The sequence below is a fragment of the Macaca fascicularis genome, chromosome 19, assembly GCF_037993035.2.
Source record: "Macaca fascicularis isolate 582-1 chromosome 19, T2T-MFA8v1.1".
NCBI classification, from domain to species: domain Eukaryota; kingdom Metazoa; phylum Chordata; class Mammalia; order Primates; family Cercopithecidae; genus Macaca; species Macaca fascicularis.
The window spans coordinates 55536671-55552028 of record NC_088393.1 but is presented as its reverse complement, the minus strand read 5'-3'; the positions used below and the strand labels follow the sequence as shown (position 1 = coordinate 55552028).

At 49.5% G+C, this 15358-nt stretch overlaps 1 protein-coding gene across 6 annotated transcripts in view; it reads left to right on the top strand.

Annotated features, from left to right (window-relative positions):
- Positions 1-9963, top strand: part of ZNF541 (zinc finger protein 541) — a 54060-nt gene extending 44097 nt beyond the window's left edge. For 2 of the 6 annotated variants that reach the window (XR_012427772.1, XM_074024018.1), the window contains 5 exons: positions 336-411; positions 949-1037; positions 8647-8787; positions 8987-9168; positions 9271-9963. Coding sequence is in view for 2 of the 6 variants with exons in the window: in XM_074024018.1 (XP_073880119.1) it covers positions 336-411; positions 949-1037; positions 8647-8787; positions 8987-9168; positions 9271-9424 (642 nt within the window). In the remaining 4 variants the exon portion in view is untranslated. The remainder of the gene's footprint in view (positions 1-335; positions 412-948; positions 1038-8646; positions 8788-8986; positions 9169-9270) is intronic. The other 4 variants (XR_012427773.1, XM_074024017.1, XR_012427775.1 and 1 more) reach the window with 3 other exon arrangements.
- Positions 9964-15358: the final 5395 nt, after the last annotated feature.

Genomic DNA, 15358 nt, shown 5'->3' with positions numbered 1-15358 from the left:
GAAAATAAAAATGGGGACCTAGACAAGGGTCATATTCCTCAAAGTGCCATTCCCTAAGGAGCTTGTGCCAGAATAAATCTACACATAGTCTCCTTCATCAAGATAGGCCTGCTGTGAAAAAATAACCAGCTGCATTCGGTGGTGTGCCTGGTGTCATAGTTGATGTGCCCACAGACAGTTACAGGCTGGTGGCCCATCCAGGGCTACTTTGAATAACCCTGGGACAGGCAGTGACTTTAGGGACAGCCACAAGTGTTTTTCAGATGAATGGGAGGATGCCGGTGGTCCTCTTCCCCCACCTGGTCCTGGGCAGCCTGCCGTTCCTCTTGTTCCAGGTCGCCCTGGAGACTCTCCTGCTCCGAGGGCCCCACAAGCCACCGACACACCTGCTCGCTGACTATCGCTACACAGGTGACGGGGAAAGGCTGCCAGGCTGGTTTGGCCCAGCTGACACCCCTATGAATCAGCCAGTTCTGTTGCAAGCTCTGCCTCTGCCTCCTGGAGTTCTCTTCGGGGCCTTTGCCTGCCTTTCAGGAGGGCCTCTCCTTATCAGGATGATTCAGTGGGCCCCACACTCTGCTAGTGGGATCCTGCTTCACCCTTTCCCAGTGGTTTCCTTACAGACTCTGCCCAGCCACAAAGGGAATGATCCTGGCCAGCGGGAGGGGAGATGGGCTTAGGTTCAGTGGTTGAATCCATCAGCCCTGGAGACAGGCTGCCAGGGCCCCCACCTGCCCTTAGGAAGCGACTGAAGCCTCAGTTGCCACATCTGTTAAGTGGGGCTAGTAGTGGTCCCTCCCTTCTGGAGACTCGGAGTTTTTTTATGAGTTTGGCACATAATTGGTGCTCAGTAATGGCAGCTATAAAAGGGAAGGTGGTCTGCATTTCAGCCATGGCTGTGGTCCCAGGACAAATGGCCTTCCTCCTGTCGGCTGTGTTCTTTGATAGGTTCAGACGTCTGGACCCCTATAGAGAAGAGGCTTTTTAAGAAGGCGTTCTATGCCCACAAGAAGGACTTCTACTTGATACACAAGACGGTAAAGTGAATGTGGGCTGGTGTCCAAGGCCCTGCCTCACACAGCTGAGACAAGCTGGAGCTGCAGGGCTGGTCGGGGTCGGAGGGCCCCACCCTCACCTGCCTGTGGTAGCACTCTTAGTGTAGACAGTTTACAGTGTCAAAAAGCCATCCTCGTGAACAGCTCCAAATGGTAGAGACCTGCATCACCTGCACACAACAGTCTTCCATGCCCCTCCTCGCAGTCCTGCTTCTGATTGGTGACCTCTGTTACGTATTCCACCAAGCAACAGGCGTTTCTGTCTGTACAAATTTTATATATACAGGTATGCATATACTTTTAAAAAGATAAGGGCCATCCATGGTGGCTTATGCCTGTAATCCCAGCACTTTGGGAGGCCAAGGCGGGAGGATCACTTGAGGTCAGGAGTTCCAGACCAGCCTGGCCAACATGGTGAAACCCCGTCTACTCAAAATACAAAAATTAGCCGGGCATGGTGGTGAGTAATCCCAACTAGATGGCAGGCTGAGGCATGAGAATCATTTGAACCTGGGAGGCAGAGGTTGCAGTGAGTGGGGATTGTGCCACTGCACTCCAGCCTGGGTGACAGAGTAAGACTCTGTCTCAAAAAAAAAAAAAAAAAGGCCAGGTGTGGTGGTTTACACCTGTAATCCCAGCACTTTGGGAGTTCGAGGTAGGTGGATCACCTGAGGTTGGGAGTTCCAGACCAGCCTGACCAACATGGAGAAACCCCATCTCTACTAAAAATACAAAATTAGCCGGGCGTGGTGGTACATGCCTGTAATCCCAGCTACTCGGGAGGCTGAAGCAGGAGAACTGCTTGAACCTGGGAGGCGGAGGTTGCGGTGAGCCAAGATCCCACTATTGCATTCCAGCCTGGGCAACAAGAGTGAAACTCCATCTCAAAAAAAGAAAAAAAGGATGAGGTCAGGCGCAGTGGCTCATGCCTGTAATCCTAGCACTTTGGGAGGTCAAGGTGGGAGGACTGCTTGAGCCTAGGAGTTCAAGACCAGCCTGGGCAATATAGTGAGACCTTGTCTCTACAAAAAAGTTAAATACTAGCTTAGCTTGGTGCTGCGTGCCTGTAGTCCCAGCTACTCGGGAGGCTGAGGTGGGAGGATTGCTTGAGCCTGGGAGGTGAAGGCTGCAATGAGGCAAGATTGCGCCACTGCACTCCAGCCTGGGTGACAAAATGAGACTGTCCCCCCCAAAAAACCCAAAGGATAAGATCTCACTACATATAATGTCCTGCTGCTTATTTTCTGTTCAAAAAAACAAAAAACTTGGATGTACACAAAATTGTACATAATTGAAGTATAATAAGATTTGCTAAGTTTTGACATATTGATACTACACCTGGGAAACCATCACCACAGTCAACATAATGAGCGTGTCCCTCAGCCCTGAATCTCCTCCTGCCCCATAGTAATCACTCCCCATTGCACCCCCTGTCCTCAGTCAGCACTGATCTGCCAGGGCACTGTAAGTTCGTTTTCATTTCCTAGAGTTTGCTATAAATGGAGTAGTCACACAGTATGAACTCTGCTTGGTCCAGCTTCTCGCACTCAGCATCATGATTTTGAGTTCATCCATGTTCCATGTTTTTTTTTTTTTTTTTTTTTTTTTTTTTTTTTTTTTTTGAGACGGAGTCTCGCTCTGTCGCCCAGGCTGGAGTGCAGTGGCCGGATCTCAGCTCACTGCAAGCTCCGCCTCCCGGGTTCACGCCATTCTCCTGCCTCAGCCTCCCGAGTAGCTGGGACTACAGGCGCCCGCCACCTCGCCCGGCTAGTTTTTTTTTTTGTATTTTTTAGTAGAGACGGGGTTTCACCGTGTTAGCCAGGATAGTCTCGATCTCCTGACCTCGTGATCCACCCGTCTCAGCCTCCCAAAGTGCTGGGATTACAGGCTTGAGCCACCGCGCCCGACCCCCATGTTCCATGTATTGATAGATCTCCCCTTTTCACTGCTGAATAGTATTCCACTGGATGGACGTACCACGGTTTATGTAATCATTTGCCTGTTGGTGGACATTTGAGTGGCTTCCAGTTTGGGGTGACTATAAATAAATTTGTTATGAACATTCAGGTACAAGTCTTGGTATTGACATGTACTTTGTTTTCTAGAGGAGTAAATACCAGGAATGGAATGACTTAGTAGGTGTACGCTTAACTTTTTAATAAACCGCCAAACAATTTTCCGAAGTAGTTGTATCATTTCACATTTCTACCAGCAGGAAATGAGATGTCTAGTTCCTCCACAACCTCGCTAGCCCTGGGTAGGGCCAGTCCTTTTAATTCCAGCCATTCTCATGGCAGTGTGGTGGCATCACATGGTGTTTCCTTCATGACTGACAATGCTGAGCATCTTTTCATGGGCCTGTTTACTGTCTGTATGCCTTCTTTGGTGAGGTGTCTGTTCATATCTCTTGCATATGTTTTTATTGGGATGTCTGCGTTTTGTTTTGTTTTTTTGTTTTTGTTTTTGAGATGGAGTACTTACTCTGTCGCCCAGGCTGGAGTGCAGTGGCACAATCCATGCTCACTGCAACCTCTGCCTCCCAGGTTCAAGCGATGCTCCTGCCTCAGCCTCCTGAGTAGCTGGGATCACAGGTGCCCACTACCACGCCTGGCTAATTTTTGTATTTTTAGTAGGGACGGGGTTTTGCTGTGTTGGCCAGGCTGGTCTTGAACTCCTGACCTCAGGTGATCTGCCCACATCAGCCTCCCAAAGTGCTGGGATTACAGGCGTGAGCCACCGCACCCAGCCATCTGTGTTTTTATTATTAAGTTGTAGCAGTTCTTTATCGGTTCAGGATACATGTCATTTATCCAGATTCATGCTTTGGGAATGTTTTCTCCCAATCTGTAGCTTTTTAATCTCTTAACAATGTCTTTTTTTTTTTTTTTTTTTTTGAGATGGAGTCTCGCTCTGTCGCCCAGGCTGGAGTGCAGTGGCGCGATCTCGGCTCACTGCAAGCTCCGCCTCCTGGGTTTACGCCATTCTCCTGCCTCAGCCTCCTGAGTAGCTGGGACTACAGGCGCCCGCCACCGCGCCCGGCTAATTTTTTGTATTTTTAGTAGAGACGGGGTTTCACCGTGGTCTCGATCTCCTGACCTTGTGATCCGCCCACCTCGGCCTCCCAAAGTGCTGGGATTACAGGCGTGAGCCACCGCGCCCGGCCTAACAATGTCTTTTAAAGAAAAATTTTGTCATTTTGATGAAGTCGTTTATTAATTTTTCTTTTATGGACTATGCTTTTGGTGTTGTATCTAAGAATTCTTTGCCTAACCCAACCACAAAGATTTTCCCCTTGTTTTCTCTAGAAGTTTTGTGTGTGTGTGTGTGTGTGTGTGTGTGAGACAGAGTCTCGCTCTGTCGCCCAGGCTAGAGTGCAGTGGCGAGATCTCAGCTCACTGCAAGCTCCACCTCCCAGCTTCATGCCATCCTCCTGCCTCAGCCTCCTGAGTAGCTGGGACTACAGGTGCCCGCCACCACCATGCCCGGCTAATTTTTTGTATTTTTGGTAGAAACGGGGTTTCACCGTGTTAGCCAGGATGGTCTTGATCTCCTGACCTTGTGATCTGCCCACCTCGGCCTCCCAAAGTGCTGGGATTACAGGTGTGAGCCACCGCGCCTGGCCTTCTCTAGAAGGTTTATAGTTTTAGGTTTTATACTTAGGTTTACAATTCATTTCATGTTAATTTTTGTATATGGTGTAAAATATGAGTTAAAGTTCATTTTTTGCATGTGGATATTCTTTTGTACCTTTTGTTGAAAAGACAAAAAGTAGTACCATACTGTTTTTACTACTGTAGCTTTATAAGTCTTGAAATCATGTATTACCATATGAACTTTCTAAGTAACTTACCCATTTTTACCAAAAAAAAAAAAAAAAACCTGCTACGATTTTGATTGGTACGGCATTGACTCTATAGGCCAATTGAGGGAGTTGACTTTTTTTTTTTTTTTTTTGGAGATGGAGTTTCACTCTTGTTGCCCAGGCTGGAGTGCAGTGGCACGATCTTTACTTACTGCAACCTCCACCTCCCAGGTTCAAGCGATTCTCGTACCTCAGCCTCCCAAGTAGCTGGGATTACAGGCGCCCACCACCATGCCTGGCTAATTTTTTTATTTTTAGTAGAGACAAGTTTCACCATGTTGGCTAGGCTGATCTTTTGAACTCCTGACCTCAGGTGATCCACCTGCCTCAGCCTCCCAAAGTGCTGGGATTACAAGTGTGAGCCACCGCACCTGGCCAAGGAGAGTTGACATTTTAATAACACTCAGTTTCTGACCCATGAACAGGGGCTGTGCTCTATGCGTCATCTTTAATTTCTCTTAGCAGTGTTTTCAAGTTTTTATTTGTTCTTATTTCTTTTAAGATCTAGGATCTCACTCTGTCGCCCAAGCTGGGGTACAGGGGTGTGATCATAGTTCACTGTACCCTTTGACCTCCTGGGCTCAAGTGATCCTCCAGCTTTGAGTAGGTGGGACTACAGGTGTGTGTCATCACACCTAGCTCTGGTATAACATTTTTCTTTTTTTTTTTTTTTTTTGAGACGGAGTCTTGCTCTGTCACCCAGTCTGGAGTGCAGTGATGATCTCGGCCCACTGCAACCTCCACCTCCTGGGTTCAAGCGATTCTTCTGCCTCAGCCTCCAGAGTAGCTGGGATTACAGGTGCACACCACCACACCCGGCTAAATTTCTTGTATTTTTAGTAGAGATAGAGTTTCCCCATGTTGGTCAGGGTGATCTCAAACTCCTGACCTCTGGTGATCCTCCTGCCTCAGCCTCCCAAAGTGGTGGGATTACAAGTGAGAGCCACCGCGCCTGTCCTCTGGCATAACTCTTTGAACGTATATTAAATAGTTATGGTAACCTTTCATGTCCTTCCCTGCTCATTCTAACATCTGTGTCTGTGGTGGGTTGACTTTGACACATTGGGTTTTCTCCTCCTGATATGCCATGTTACCCTGCTTCTTAGCATGCGTGGTGATTTTCACCAGATCACAGGCATTGTGAATGTTAGCTGTTGGATGCTGGATATTTTTGCAGCCTTATAAATATTCTTGAGTTTTGTTCTGGGACACAGCTACTTTTAGATTCAGTTTTAGATTTTTTAGATGGGACCAGCATAGCTCTTCTCTAAGGCTGATTATTTCTCCTTACTGAGGCAAGACTGTGTCACTGCCCTACCCAGTGCCCCCTGAATCATGAAGTTTCCCACTCTGGCTGTGGGAACGGGCACTCTTCCTGGCGCTGTAGGAGCAGCAGGCACTTTTCCCTCTCATCGTTGTGGATGGCTCTTTACCCAGCTTTGGCTGGTCTGTTCCCATGCATGTGCTGGGCAGTCTTTGGCTGAGTCCTTGGGGGAAATTTGCTCCCCATCTCTGGAGTGTTCTGTGTGCAGCTCTTTCCTCTCCCATCCTCTGTCTTGTGGGCTCTACCGTCCTGGTCTCCGGGGGCACTGTGCTCCACCTCGGCTCCCTAAGTCCTGCTGGGTTCTGTCTAAATTGCCCCTGCCTGGGTGGTGGCCTGGAAACATAAGGTGATAAGCCAGAGCAGTGGCAGCTTACTTCCTGTCAGGGTTCACTGCCCTTTGTTGAATGATGCCTGGTGTCTTGCCAAACATTGTTTATATTTTGACTCTGTTTTCATTGTTTTGGACGAGAGGGTAAATCTGGTTCTGTTGCTCCATCTTGTTCAGAAGCAGAAGTCCAACTTTTTTTTAAACTTAGTGATGTTTCTTAGGAAGAGTTTGTGCTGTTTTGACTCCTCGTTTGTGAAGACTTAAAAAGCTGAAAAACATTTGGGTGGAGAATGTCTTTTCTGGAGTGAGCTCAATAGCCAATTTTATTTCCTGAAAAATTTTCTTCCTAGAGCAATTAAACTTTTCCTTTTTTTTCCTTTCTTTTTTTTTTTTTTTTAAGAGACGCTAGCCGGGTGCGGTGGCTCACGCCTGTAATCCCAGCACTTTGGGAGGCTGAGGCAGGCAGATCACGAGGTCAGGAGTTCGAGACTAGCCTGGCCAATAAGGTGAAACCCCGTCTCTACTAAAAACACAAAAAATAGCTGGGTGTGGTGGTGCACACCTGTAGTCCCAGCTACTCGGGGGGCTGAGGCAGAAGAATCGCTTGAACCCAGGAGGTGGAGGTTGCAGTGAGCTTAGTCCGTGCCATTGCACTCTGGAGTCTCAAAAAAGAGATACCTGGCCGGGCGCAGTGGCTCAAGCCTGTAATCCCAGCACTTTGGGAGGCCGAGACGGGCGGATCACGAGGTCAGGAGATCGAGAGACCATCCCGGCTAACATGGTGAAACCCCGTCTCTACTAAAAAATACAAAAAAACTAGCCGGGCGAGGTGGCGGGCGCCTGTAGTCCCAGCTACTCAGGAGGCTGAGGCAGGAGAATGGCGTAAACCCGGGAGGCGGAGCTTGCAGTGAGCTGAGATCCGGCCACTGCACTCCAGCCTGGGTGACAGAGCAAGACTCCGTCTCAAAAAAAAAAAAAAAAAAAAAAGAGAGATACCTGCTCTGGAGTGCCATGACACATCATAGCTCACTGCTGGCCGGGCGCAGTGGTTCAGGCCTGTAATCCCAGCACTTTGGGAGGTCGAGGCAGGCAGATCACCTGAGATCAGGAGTTCGAGACCATCCTGGCCAACATGGTGAAACCCCGTCTCTACAAAAATACAAAAATTAGCTGGGCATGATGGCAGGTACCTGTAATCCCAGCTACTCAGGAGGCTAAGGTGGGAGAATCACTTGGACCCGGGAGGTGGAGGTTGCAGTGAGCCAAGATCATGGCATTGTACTCAAGCCTGGGCGACAGGGTGAGATTCTGTCTCAAAAAAAAAAAAAGCTCACTCTAACCTTGAACTCCTGGGCTCAATCGGTCATCTCGCCTCAGCGTCTTAAGTAGCTGGGACCACAGGCATGTACCACTATGACTGGCTAATTTTTAAAATATTTTGTAGAGATAGGGTCTTGCTATGTTGCCCAGGCTGGTCTCAAACTCCTGACCTCAAGTAGTCCTCCTGCCTCAGCCTCTCAAAGTGCTGGGATTACAGGCGTGAGCCACCAAGCCCAGCTTCCCTTTTGTTTTTAACAGAAGTTATTTTTAGTGGGATCCTTTCTTAGTGGAGGAACGGGAAAATGATCTCGTAGGTTCGTGCTGTGCACTCAAAACCTCCCCTTCTTCTAGAGTGGGCCACTTCCTGCCAAGACTTTAGAGGCTCTGCCTAGCTGTTGTAATGTCTGTGTGGTATTCTGCCTGTAGAGGGCATTCCGATTTATTAGCATGATGTCACAGTTAGCGTCCCTGGAGGGACCTTTGTGTGCATCTTCCTTAGGAAAGAATACCTGGGCTGGAATGACTGCTCAGAATGTGCAGGCTTAAGTACTGGTGGCTACTGTGTGGCTGCTCTTTGAACGGCCTCATCCCCAGGAAGGATTTTGTGGTCCTGTGCCTTTGTGGTGAGTGGTGACGCCAAGCCAAAGGAAGAGATCCTTCCAAAGGGCTTTCCAAAGGAGGCAGCTGGCCCAGTGGCAAGGTCACACTCCCAGGGCCCGCGTGGCACGGCCACAGCCTGCTTGTTTTCTTTCACTAGATCCAGACAAAGACGGTAGCTCAGTGCGTTGAGTATTATTACATCTGGAAAAAAATGATCAAGTTTGACTGTGGCCGAGCCCCAGGGCTAGAAAAGAGGGTCAAGAGAGAGCCGGAGGAGGTGGAAAGGACAGAGGAAAAGGTAGAGGAACCGGGGCAGTGTCGGGAGCTCGTCTCTCCTCCCAGTGCCTGCTGCCTGTGGAGTTGGAGGGTGGGGTCAGAGGGCGGGGATGCTCCTGATGGAAGGGTTTCCCTGCAGGAGACACGTGTGCCCTCAGCTCTGTGCCTCTCTTACAGCAGGACAGGTCAGCACCCTTATGTCACTTTTGCTCCCTCTGCAGGTCCCATGCAGCCCTCGGGAGAGACCCAGCCACCATCCAATTCCTGAGTTAAAGATAAAAACCAAGAGTTATAGGAGGGAGTCCATCCTCAGCTCCAGCCCAAATGCAGGCCCCAAGCGGACCCCCGAGCCATCGGGAAGTGTGGAGAGCCAGGGCATTTTTCCATGCAGAGAGTGTGAAAGGTACCCAGCTTTCTCCTGGAGATGTCCCCAGGGCTCCCAGCCTCAGCCCCCCATGATCCCTTCCTCCTTGCTCTGACCCCATGTCCTCTGGTGACTCCTCAGGGTATTTGACAAGATCAAGAGTCGAAATGCCCACATGAAGCGGCACCGCCTTCAGGACCACGTGGAGCCCATCGTCAGGGTGAAGTGGCCGGTGAAGCCCTTCCAGCTGAAGGAAGAGGAGCTGGGAGCTGACATCGGCCCCCTGCAGTGGTGATTCCCATGGCAGGAAGTCCGAATGGGGCCTCCGGTGCTGCCCCTCCTCCCTTCGGCCTCTCCAGGGTGTTTGGGGTACCCCTCTGCCTCCCCCCACCCTCCCCATCCCCCGTTGGCCAACCAGCCTGCAAACGTGGTGGGCATTTGGCCACAGATAGGCAGGAGGAGCTCAGTTGTTGGACAGCTATGCAGTCCCTGTCCAGTGGCGCTGGAGGCTCTACTCTCCTTAGGTTCATAGTCTCTCCCCTTCTTTCCCTTCCACTTCTAGAGCAGGGAGGCTTGGGGAGGGGAAAAGTTAGCTCTGGGTAGCTCTTAAATCTTAGCCTCAGTTGTGGGGTTTGGTTTCATGTGTTAGATAAGGCCAAGACGTAGAGAATCAGTGGGAAAAAACCTTGAGATCTCCAACATGCTGGGCCCCTCCCCAGGGCGGGGACTCTGCCTTCCAGATTCAGTCCCTAGTCTTGCGATGAATTCTGCATTGTTCCGTGTTTTTTGTACGTGTCAACTCATAAATCTGATTAAATTGGGTTCTTGAGCCGCTGTCTTTGACTTCCCTGCCTATTGATCCAATAAAGGCTTAGGAACCCCACCACGTGCTAAGGCCAGGAGGTGAGTCAGCTGTGGCCTGCCCTGGGGGCTGGGGGCCTTGGGGAGAAGACAGGCATGTTGATTTGGACATTCATTCAGCAAACATCCACGAAGCACCTGCTGTAGAATGCACTGGACGTTGCCAATCGGTGCAACAGGGATAGTGAAGTAAGACAGGCCCCTTTCCTCACGGACCTTCCTTTGTAGGAGCAGGAAGGTAGCAGTAATAATAAGCAAACAAGGTGATTTTGGGTCTTGATACTGGAAATGCTTTTGGCTGTAACATAAGAGTTGGTGTTGATTTAAACAATCATGGAGTTTGGTTGTCCCCGTGGGGGTTCAGCCTTGGAATCAGGGACCCCTGGCAGGGGCAGGGGCAGAACCAGGGCTCCAGCAGAGGCGAGAATAACCTTGAACCAAAATCCAGACCTGCAGGGGGCAGGGGAGTCAGGGAAGAGAAAACAACCCCCCTCCCTGCCTCCCTTTTTAAGAGTGAGAAAACCTTTAACAGCTCCCAGCAGATGCCCGTATGTCTCATTGAGCCTGTGTTCGCTTCTAAACTGATCCCTGTTAGTGAGAAGGGAAATGACCACAGTTAGGCTAGACTACTCAAGATGCAGCTCCATGGCCAGGTGCAGTGGCTCTTGCCAGTAATCGCAGCACTTTGGGAGGCCAAGGCAGGCGGATCATGAGGTCAAGAGATCAAGACCATAGTAGCCAACATGATGAAACCCCGTCTCTCCTAAAAATACAAAAATTAGCTGGGTGTGGTGCCACGTGACTGTAATCCCAGCGACTTGGGAGGCTGAGGTAGGAAAATCGCTTGAACCCGGGAGACGGAGGTTGCAGTGAACTGAGATTGTGTCACTGCATTTCAGCCTGGTAGAGCAAGACTCCGTCAGAAAGACAGAAAGAAAAGAAAGGTAGACTCCACAGTGGCTCACACCTGTAATTCCAGCACTTTGGGAGGCCAAGGTAGGTGGATCACTTGAAGTCAGGAGTTTGAGACCAGCCTGGCCAACATGATGAAACTCCATCTCTACTAAAAATACAAAAAAATTAGCCAGGCATGATGTTGGACACCTGTAGTCCCAGTTACTCAGGAGGCTGAGGCAGGAGAATCACTTGAACTTGAGGGGTGGAGGTTGTAGTGGGCCAAGATTGTGCCACTGCACTCCAGCCTGGGCAACAGAGTTGTCAGTGACTCACACGTCAGTGGGAGGTGGTCAAGGAAAGGACAGATCGAGTTGGCAGGGCAGGTTTGAGCCTGAGCAGCTGTAGTCGATGCCATTAGCTCAGATGGGGAATTGACTGCAGAGGATTGATTGCATCGGGGTGTGATCGTGTCTATGGTAGGGTGTGCTGTGTTCTGAGGGGCTGGGAAAGTAGATGGCAGTGTCAGGAGGTTTCACAGAGGGCCCACCTATCAGCTAAGGCTTAAAGATTGGGAGGGAAGGGGAGCAGAGGTGGACGCTGAGTTTGAAGCAGTTGGAACACTGCAGTTAAGGGAAGGGGTTCAGACGTCAGATGAACCTCATCCATCCTGGCTCCTCTTACCTCCTTGTAAACTAGGGCGAATCACTTTCCCTGTGGGAGCCTCAGTTTTCTCAATCTGTAAAATGGGATGAAAATTGCCCCTCCTCAACCCCTGCAACCTATCAGTTAAATAAAATGTAAATTATGGCCAGGTGTGGTGGCTCACGCCTGTAATTCCACACTTTGGAAGTCCGAGGTGGGCGGATCACTTGAGGTCAGGAGCTTGAGATCAGCATGGGCAACATGGTGAAACCCCATCTCTACTAAAAATATAAAATACGAACATTAGCCAGGCATGGTGGTGCATGCCTGTAATCCCAGCTACTTGGGTGGCTAAGGCACAAGAATTGCTTGAATCCAGAGGTGGAGGTTGCAGTGAGCAGAGATCGTGCCACTGCACTCCAGCCTGGGCAACAGAGCGAGACTCCATGTCAAAATAAATAAATAAAAATAAAATGTAAATTAAGCATTTGGAAAGGTGCATCATAAGAAATGAACAGCTACTAGTTAACAAGCTCTCATGTGATTGCTAATATTGTTTGGATCCCATCCTAAATAAATCCAATGAACTCTGGAAATGGAAAAATACTCCCTGGTTGAAAAGGCTGAGGGGTATATTATCTGTTGCTGCATGACAAATTACCCTGAAAAGGAACAGCTTAAACAGAAGCTTTTACATAGCGCTGCTGCTTTGACAGACATGGAACCAAAACTGCTTGTGGTAATCCAGGCTCACCCCCACCTGCTCTGTGGTCAGGACACAGTGGCAACCACAAGTGGGTGGTCCAGGCAAGTCTATTCATGTATGAAGAGAGTTGGGGGAAGACTTATGCCTTGCTCTGCTCAGCCAACCCCCTAGATAACAGCGGTTTCTCAAACTGTGGTCCCTGGATTATCTGCATCCTAATTTTACTTTTTTTTTGAGAGGAGACAGGGTCTCACTCTGTTGCCCAGGTTGGAGTGCAGTGGCACCATCATAGCCCACTGCAGCCTCAAACTCCTGGGGTCAAACAATACTCCCACCTCAGCCTCCCAAGGAGTAATTTAAAAATTTTTTAATTTTGTAGAGATAGGGTCTTGCTTTGTTGCTTAGGTTGGTCCTTAACTCCTAGGCTCAAGCAGTCCTCCCACCTTGGTCTCCCAGAGTGTTGGGATTACAGGCATGAGCTACCGGGTCTGGCTGCATCTTAATTATATGGGGTTCTGTTTTTTAAAAACGCAGATTCCTTTGACCCACCACAGACTCAGAATTGGAACCATTGTGGGTATGGCCTTCGAACCTGTTTTATTTAAAGAAGATTTTTAGGATAGTTTTAGATTTGTAGAAAAATTGCAATGACAGCAAAAAAAAATCCCACATACCCGTTTCCCCTATGATTAACATCTGATATTAGAATGGTACATTTATTACCATGAATGAACTAATATGGCACAATATTATTAACTAAACTTCATAGTTTATGTAGCTTTCCTTAGTGTTTTTTGTTTGTTTTGAGATGGAGTCTCACTCTATTGCCCAGGCTGTAGCACAGTGGCACAATCTTGGCTCACCACAACCTCCGCCTCCCGGGTTCAAGCAATTCTTCTGCTTCAGCCTCCCGAGTAGCTGGGACTATAGGTGCCCGCCACCATGCCCAGCTAATGTTTGTATTTTTAGTAGAGATGGGGTTTTGCCATGTTAGCCAGGCTGCTCTCGAAAGCCAGGCAGCTCACGAACTCCTGACCTCAGGTGATCCACCCGCCTCAGCCTCTCAAAGTGGGATTACAGGCATGAGCCACTGCGCCCGGCCGATTTCCTTGGTTTTTTTTAACCTAATGCCCTTCTGTCCCAGGATCCCACCCAAGGTAAGACATTACATTTAGCATCCATGTATCCTGGGCTGTGACGGATTCTCAGACTTTCCTTGTTTTGATGACTTGACAGTGTTACTTGTTTGAGACTGAGTCTCCCTCTTGTTGCCCAGGCTGGAGTGCAATGAGGTGATCTCAGCTCACTGCAACCTCCGCCTCCCGGGTACAAGTGATCCTCCTGCCTCAGCCTCCCAAGTAGCTGTGATTACAGGCATGTACCACCACACCCAGCCAAGTTTTTTGTATTTTCAGTAGAGACAGGGTTTCGCCATGTTGGACAGGCTGGTCTCGAACTCCTGGCCTCAAGTGATCCTCCTGCCTTGGCCTCCCAAAGTACTGGGACTACAGGTGACACACTGCGCCCACCAACAGTTTTGAGGAGTACTAGGCAAGTGTTTTGGAGGATGTGGTTCAATGGGAATTTGTCTAGTGTTTTTTTCATGATTAGATTGAAAGATCCCAGAAGTAAAGAGCCATTTTAATCACATGACTTATCAATGTTGAGGTTAACCCAACAACCTGGATGTCAAAGTCTGGTTTCTCCACTGTAAATTTAGTCTTTTTCTCCCCTTTCCTGCACCCTCCTCTTTGAAAGGATGTCACTATGCACAGTCCATACTTACAGAATGGGGAGGTATCCTTCACCTTCTTGAGAGCAGAGTATCTACACAGATTATTTGGAATTCTTCTGCACAAACTATTTGTCTATTCTCCCCCCTTTATTTTTCTCTATTCATCTTTATGACCACAGGCTCATGGATACTTTATATTTGGGATTATAACGCAATACTACTTTATTTTGCTGCTCAAATTGTTCCAGCTTTGGCCATTGGGAGCTCTTTCAGTTGGCACCCTGGCATACCCCCTAATTTTGTGTGTGAGCACACGTGTGGAATACTTCCTTCCTCTCTGGCACTACAAAGTGATACTGCGGTGAGCTATGATTGTGCTGCCGCACTCCAGCCTGGGCGACAGAGTGAGACCCTGTCTCCAAAACCAACAACCCAAAGAGTGAGACCTGTCTCAAAAACCAACTACTCAATTTTCTGGGGCAGCAGGAGGTGTGTTTGAATCTGAACTTTTTTTTTTTTTTAGAGACAGAGTCTTGCTATGCTGCCCAAGGCGGGACTTGAACCGGACTCAAACTCCTGGGCCCAAGCGATCCTCCCGCCTCCGCCTCCCGAGTAGCTGGGATTACAGGCACCAGACACCGCGCCCATCTTCGAATCGGAATTTTTTAACACGCTGTCTTCAGCTTTTTTTTTTTCCTAAGTCTCACTCTGTCACCCAGGCTGAAGTGCAGTGGCACGATCTCGGCCCACTGCAACCTCCACCTCCTCGGTTCAAGCGATTCTCCTCCCTCAGACTCCCGAGTAGCTGGGATTACGGGCGTGAGCCACCACACCCGGCTAATATTTGTATTTTAGTAGAGCGGGGTTTCGCCATGTTGGCCGGGCTGGTCTCAAACTCATGACCTCAGGTGAGCCGCCCGCCTCGGCCTCCTAAAGTGCTGGGATTACAGGCGTGAGCCACCACGCCCGGCCCTCTTCATCTATTTTTTATGAAACCAGAGTTAGAGAACCTCTTAAGTTTTTGTTTCCAGTCTCTCAACTACTTCACCGGTCTCCCCAAAGCAGTTCCAGTACTGGCCGGTAGAGGGAGCAAGAAAAAGCAGAACGGTTTCCTTTTCCCACAAACGCTTTTCCAAGTGAAGAAACGGGCGAGACCAGCCGTGGGGCGGGACTAAGCTCTGCGCAGAACTGTCAAACCCGGGCTTGGGCCCCGAGTTGTCACGTGAGTGTCCGCGGTCAGCTGACTCTGCCGGAGTACTTCAGGGAGGGCGCGGGGTGGCCCCCCTAACAACGCGAGCCGAGGGCTGCTGCTGATTGGTGGAGGAGGATCCAGCGGCAACACCGTGGGGCGGGGCCTCGGCGGTGAGTATTGCCATTGCCTTCCGCAG